General features: G+C 61.9%; 1 protein-coding gene across 2 annotated transcripts in view; it reads left to right on the top strand.

Annotated features, from left to right (window-relative positions):
• Positions 1-4,289: 4,289 nt before the first annotated feature.
• Positions 4,290-6,137, top strand: part of IGF2BP3 (insulin like growth factor 2 mRNA binding protein 3) — a 110,715-nt gene continuing 108,867 nt past the window's right edge. The window contains exons 1-2 of one of the 2 annotated variants that reach the window (XM_080582671.1): positions 4,290-4,641; positions 5,125-5,346. In XM_080582671.1, coding sequence (XP_080438797.1) covers positions 5,172-5,346 — 175 coding nt within the window. In that variant the 5' untranslated portion in view covers positions 4,290-4,641; positions 5,125-5,171. Of the gene's footprint in view, positions 4,642-4,991; positions 5,347-6,137 lie in introns of those variants that run through there. The other variant, XM_080582672.1, reaches the window with a different exon arrangement.

Below are 6,137 nucleotides of genomic sequence, written 5' to 3'. Positions count from 1 at the left end.
TCTCCCTTCCCACAACTGCAAGCCACGGAGGGGCTGGGGGAGCTCCCACCAGGTGCCCCTGGCACAGGCTGGGGACATCGCCCCTGCCCCAGCCAGGCACAACAGCCCCTGGAGAAGGGGCTCGCATTGTTCTCTCCGCAGGGATTTCACGCTTGGGTTGCTGACCCATTTTGCTCCCTTTCTGGGGATTTTTTTCCCCCCATGGCAATAAAAAAAAAAAAAAAAAAAGAAAAAAAAAGAGCTCCTTGAGCAAAAGGGGAGCCAAGCAAGGAACGCAGCCTGATTTCTCCAAAACTCAACCAAAGGAAACAAAACAAAAACAGAACAAAAAACCACCTGAGCTGAGTTAAAACGCATTCAAACAGTGAGCAGCACTCTTCCTCCTGAAATAACGCCTTCGTTTCCAGCCCTGCGCTCCTCGTGAAAGCCCCACACAACACTTTGTGGCCAGGGGAAGCCATGTTGGCGATGGCTCCTGTCACTTGATCAAATAAACTTCTGAATCTGCCTGGCCGGCTCGCACATGATGCATTTATATTTTCTCTACCTTCTCCTTCCGCCACCACGGTGAGGATCTCAGATTTCAGGTATCGGGCTGAAATATCACGGCAGCACTATTTTTAAAGCCCCATTTTGAATCCAGCTGCACCAAGCACGGTGAACACTGATTAAAAAGTTTTCTGTCTGGTGTACTCAAACGAGACTGCGAGTTGGTTTTGTGCTTTAAATGCGCGTGAAGACGTTTTGTGGTTTTGCAAGACCAGTTTGCAATTGTTTGGGGGCTGCAAACAAGATAAAGCCAACAACCAGCGCTCGAGTGGGGAGATCCCTGGGCAACATGAAGAACTGAAGCCTTTGCTTCCCAGCCAGAGCACGCGGATTCATCCCAAGCCCCAGCCACCACCGGCACGGTTAGGTACAAATATTGTTCGCGTTATATTTTAGTATCACAACATTACCCTAAAGTCCCTTGGAAAATAAAATAAAATAATAAAATGAAGAAATCCCGGCGAGCAGAATCACACAGATGGGTAGAGGAGCTCTTTTTTTTTATTGGGGAAAAAAAAAAAAAAAAACAAGAAAAGGAACCAAACGGAACCAAGCCCCCCGAGCTCGAACGGAGCCGGCTGCGAGGCTTTTTCCCTCGAGCCCTCCGGCTGCCGCAGTTCCGCGGTCCCCGCGCCCCGAGCTCGGCTCCCGGCGCTGTCGGGGCCGGGCTCCCGGCGGCTCCGTGCGGCTGCAGCGGTGGTGCCGGGGCCCCGCTCCCGGTCCCGCTCCCGGTCCGGAGCCGCGGCGGGCGAAGCCGGTGCCCGAACGCGGTGTGAACGGAGCCGCCGCTTCCCGCGGCCGGTCCCGGTGGCATCCCCAGGCCAGAGGCTGCAGGACCGCCGGGACCTGCGGGACCACCGCCTCCCCGCCCGGGCCCCGCCGCCCCTTTGTCCGCCGCGCTCCCCGGTGAGCGGCACCGGCGCGGCCCCCACTTACCGCGTGACAAAGGCCCGGCTCTCCCCGCCCTCCCCCTCCGTCCCCGTCCCATCCCCCTTCCCCTCCCCACCCGCGCCCCCTCCCCTCCCCTCCCGGACCCCCGCCCCTCCTCTCCCGCGCCGCCGCCGCCGCCGCCGCCGCTTTCGCGCCACAGCGCCGCGGGGGCCGGCGCGGCAGCCAATGGGGCGGCGCGGCGGCGCGGCGCGCGCCCTCCCGCCAGCCAGTGGCGCCCCGCCGGCGGGGCGCAGCCAATGGGAAAGCGGCGGCGGCGGCGGCGCGCCACGCCCCGGCGCGCGCCCGCCACGGGGGGCGATGGCCGCGCGGGAACGGCTCCGCGCCCCCACACCGGGGGGCGAGGGCGGAGGTGGCGGGGACGGGGGGCACCGAGACCGGGCGGAGCGGGGGGGACCGGGGACGCGGGGCGGGGGGGACCCCCGCCCCGCGTCCCCGGTCCCCCCCGCTCCGCCACCCCCCGGAGGGAGCCGCCCCCGCCGGCAGCCCCCCAAAATCCGAGGCGGCGGGCGGTGCGGAGCCCACCGGGGAGCTCCTCCGGGGCTGCTCGTTGATGGAGCGAAAGCCTCGCGGAGTGCTCAGAGCTCCGCGCCTCCCGCTGCTCGCCGTGGTTTTTCTCCGCGGCTCGGTTTGGGTGGGCGATGAGCGGACGCGGTCGGAATTCGAGGGGGGGGGGGAAAAAATGAAATGAAATAATGAAATGGAAAATGAAATAAAAATAAAAGACGCACCGCCTCTCGGCGCGGCTCTGCCCGCGGAGGTGGTTTGGAAAAGGCGGTAGCTCTAGGAGCATCCCGGCGTGCTGGGTTTGGGACTGCCGAAGGGAATTACGCCTCAAATTGTAAAAGTACACACTCCAAAGGGTGAGGGTCTGGGGTGCCAAGCTGGTCCGGAGCGTGCTCGTGCGCAAAGGGAAGCGGGGATTTATCCAGCAACGTGAGCAAGTTTTTGTTGTTGATTTGCCCTTTTTTTTTGGCATTCAAGATTTGGATTTACTCACGAAACCACTAACCAACCCACACTTCTTGACAAACAAAGCTATACATTATTTAGCTTTACAGAAAATATTTCAGCTTATTAGCAGGATGTTTTCAGAGTATCAAAAGAAAGGGATTGCTAATAAGCAGGGTTTTTTTCCCCCAACCATCTGATTGTGAAGCATTTTGTGATGTTGGCCAAGCGATGCGTCCTGTTATTGTGAATTCCCAAGCTTCGTTTCTTTAAAAAAAAAAAATAAATCTTGCAGCAAAACAGATTAGCAAAGTGGAATAGTAAATGTAATGTGTGCACCCTGGTTAGCAGCTTTACGAGGAGCCCCCAGACAAGGCTCTGGAGCAACCACGTCGAAATGAGCGCATGCAGCCTGCCTTGGAAATTCGGTACAAAGTCAGATTTACGAAGAACGCAATTTATCTGCGAGGAGGGCGGCTGGTTCCCCTCCCAAGTTTGACCAAGGAGCCGGTAGTTTGGAGGGGGCTGCTTTCAGCTCCCACGGGGAATTGTTCCTTTTAGGCAGGCTGCTCGGGGTGGGCTAACGAAACCCAAATTCGGCTAGGGAAAATGCCACGGCCAGCGCCAGCGAGCCGCCACCGGGTTAGTAGAGTAGGAGAAAAAAAAAATAATATATCGAGAATCTGTTTTTTCCCCTCGAGACAACTGTTTGCCGATCTGCTCCCAAAGGGAAGTTGCGCCCAGGGGCGCGCTGCCCCGGCCGGGAGGTGACAATTCAAAGTCCCCCGGCCCGAGCGAGGAGCCCGCGGGGCGATGTCGCGACGCTGTCGGGCGACAGGGGAGCGGCTGCTGGCGACGCACGGGGGGGAACAAAGGCCGCCCCCCCCCCACCACCACCTCGGGGGCAAACCCGGGGCCCCCCGGAGGAGCCGGAGCGGGGCCACGCGTGGGGGCGGCCGCGTGGAAAGCCCGTCCGCGGCCGGCGGGGGTCGGGGCGAAAGAGGGGCAGCCCTCCGGTAAAAGCGCTCCGAAATCCTTCAGACAAGCCCTCCGAGCTGGCTGTGCGGAGCGCAGCGCTGGCTTTCATTTCCGTCTCCTTTCTTCATCTTTTCGGGCAACATTTTGTTTGCGCTGGAAGGGCTCCACACCCCCCCCACCCCCCGGCCCCTCCCCCACAAGCCCACCATTGTATATCCGCACGAATGGGGAGAATTATGAATGGTTCCTTAAACCGGCCCGGGGGGGAGGGAGGGAGGGATGGAAGGAGGGAGGGAGGGGGGCGCCGAGCCCTTTGTGTGCCCCCGCCAGCCTGGGGCAGCGCCCGGCCCCCTCCGCCACCAAGCAGACGAGCAGCGAGCGGGGACCCCCCCGCCCCCGCACCCCGACCCCCCCCCGGGAGCCGCGGGACCCAGCGCGGCCCCCTCGCCCCGCGGGTCTCCCCTTCCCCATCCTCCCCCCGGCCAACCGTCCTCCACCCCTTTGTCTTTTTTTTTTTTTAATATATATATATATATATATTTTTTTTTCCTTTTTACCCCTCCCCTTTTCTTCCCTCCTTTCCTCGGCAGAGCCCTGCAGAAACATTACCATATGGGGCTCCGCCGGGGCTGCAGAGACCCCCGCCCCCTCCCCCCCTCCCCCTCCCACCTTCCCCCACCCCCTCCGCCTTCCCCCATCCCCACCCCCATCCCTCCTCCTCCTCCTCCTCCTCTTCCTCCCCCCGCCCCATCTCGCCCAGGCGCGACCCCAATGAACAATCCCCCCAGCCTGGCCCGCCGGGGGAGGAGCGGCCGGGGGGGGGCGGGCATTGCGGTGCCTTTTCCCCTCCCTCCGTGGCCGGGCTCCCCCCAGCTCGCAGGGGGAGGCGCGGCCGCCCCAGCCGTTTTCGGGTAGCGGGGGCGCACGGCGCTGCTCGGGGCCCCCCCGGCGGAAGGGCAGAGGCGGCGCAGGGCCCTCGCCCACCCGGCTCCGGTTTCCCCTTCCCTCCCCCCCCAGCTCCCGGCCCTCTCTAAACTTGTCCTGTCCTGGGCAGCCCCCCCCCCCCGGCCTTCACCCCTCCTCCTCCTCCTCCTCCTCCTCCTCCGGCTGTGTGCGCGCCCCGGCCGCTCGCTAATTGAAGAGCTGGGATTCCTCACGTGAGAAGTTGATTTGTAGTTTGAACACGTGGCTCATTCAAAAAGCCGGAATATTCAAGTAATTTTTTTTTTTTCCCCCCTTCTCTCCTTCCCTCCCCCTTCCCTTCTCTGTGTGTTTTTTTTTTTTTTTTTTTATACGGAGAGGCGGCGCCTGCACGCACGTAGTGTGACATTTTCATAGTCCGCCTGCTGCTGCCAAAGGGGCTCGGGGGCAAGACAAAAAAAGTAGTTTTTTTTTTTTTTTTTCCCTCTTTCCCTCCTCCTTTTCCTCTCCTCAGCCCGCCATCCGCGGCCCCGGCGCTGGGTGTTTCCCCCGCGCCCCCCATGCGCCCGGGTAGCACGGCAGGCACTTAGGGCTCCCATTTGGCCACGTTCTTTTTTTTTTTTTTTTTTTTTTTTTTTTTTTTACCCCTTGAGAGAGGGAGGGAGGGACGCGAGCTGCAGATCTGATTTTTTTTTTTTCCTTCCCGTCCTCTCTCTCTCTCCTTCCTCCATCGCATTTTGTTTTATTTCCCCCTCCCTCCCCACCTCCTCTCGCAAGACGAGGGTTGCAGCCCGCCGTGCGCGCCTCCCCGAGCCGCCAGGAAGATGAACAAGCTCTACATCGGCAACCTCGGCGAGAACGTCAGCCCCCTCGACCTGGAAAGTCTCTTTAAGGACTCCAAGATCCCCTTCTCGGGCCAGTTCCTGGTCAAGACGGGGTACGCCTTCGTGGACTGCCCCGACGAGAGCTGGGCCATGAAGGCCATCGAGGCACTTTCAGGTGAGCGGCCCCATCCTTCGGCCCCCCCCCCTCCGAATTTCCCGGCCCCATCCTTCAGCCCCCACCCCCCCAAATTTCCCCGACGGCTCCGGCCGCCCAGATGGAGGGGCCGAGGGGGGGTCCCCGCTGTGCCCCCCACCCCCGGCACCAGCTCAGGCACGGCCGGGGCCGTTCCCCCGTTGCTCCCCGGCCCCCCGGGGGGGCGGTGGTGTTTGGGGGGGGGGGTGGGGGGGCGTATGGGGCCGGCAGGGGCGGCAGCCTTGGGCCCACGGCCCCGCGTTGCGGCGGCCCCCATGTTTTTTCCCCACCCCACAGCCTGGGGCTGGGGGGGGGGGGCAGGACCCCCCCCCCTCCGCCCCCATCGCTGCGGCTGGGCGCAGGCCGCGGGTTTCCCCGCAGGGCTGGGGGCGAGCCGCCCACCCGGCCCCAAAGTCTTGGGGTTTTGGGGGGGAGGGGGGGGGGAAGCCGCTGCTGCCCTCCCCGCACCGCCCGGGATTTATTTCGGTTTCTTTTCGCTGCTTTCACGCACCCATCACCGCCTCCAGCAGCGCGCCGGCTCCTGGCCCCGACATCCTGTTTTCGGGTGGCTTTTAAAAAATATACATATTACAAATAAATAATAATAATAAAAAAAAAAAGAATAGCGATAAAAAAAAAAATAAAATACGCCCGAAGCGGCTTTACGCATCCCCCGCTGGGAAAGCCAGCTCGGGGGTGCCGGTGCTGCTTCCCTTCCTATCTTCCGCCCGTGTCCGAGGCCCGGCGGCTCGGCACGGCTCGGCCCGGCCCGG

Source organism: Anser brachyrhynchus (assembly GCF_964034855.1).
Source record: "Anser brachyrhynchus genome assembly, chromosome: 2".
Taxonomy (NCBI): domain Eukaryota; kingdom Metazoa; phylum Chordata; class Aves; order Anseriformes; family Anatidae; genus Anser; species Anser brachyrhynchus.
This window is presented reverse-complemented; position numbering and strand designations above follow the sequence as displayed.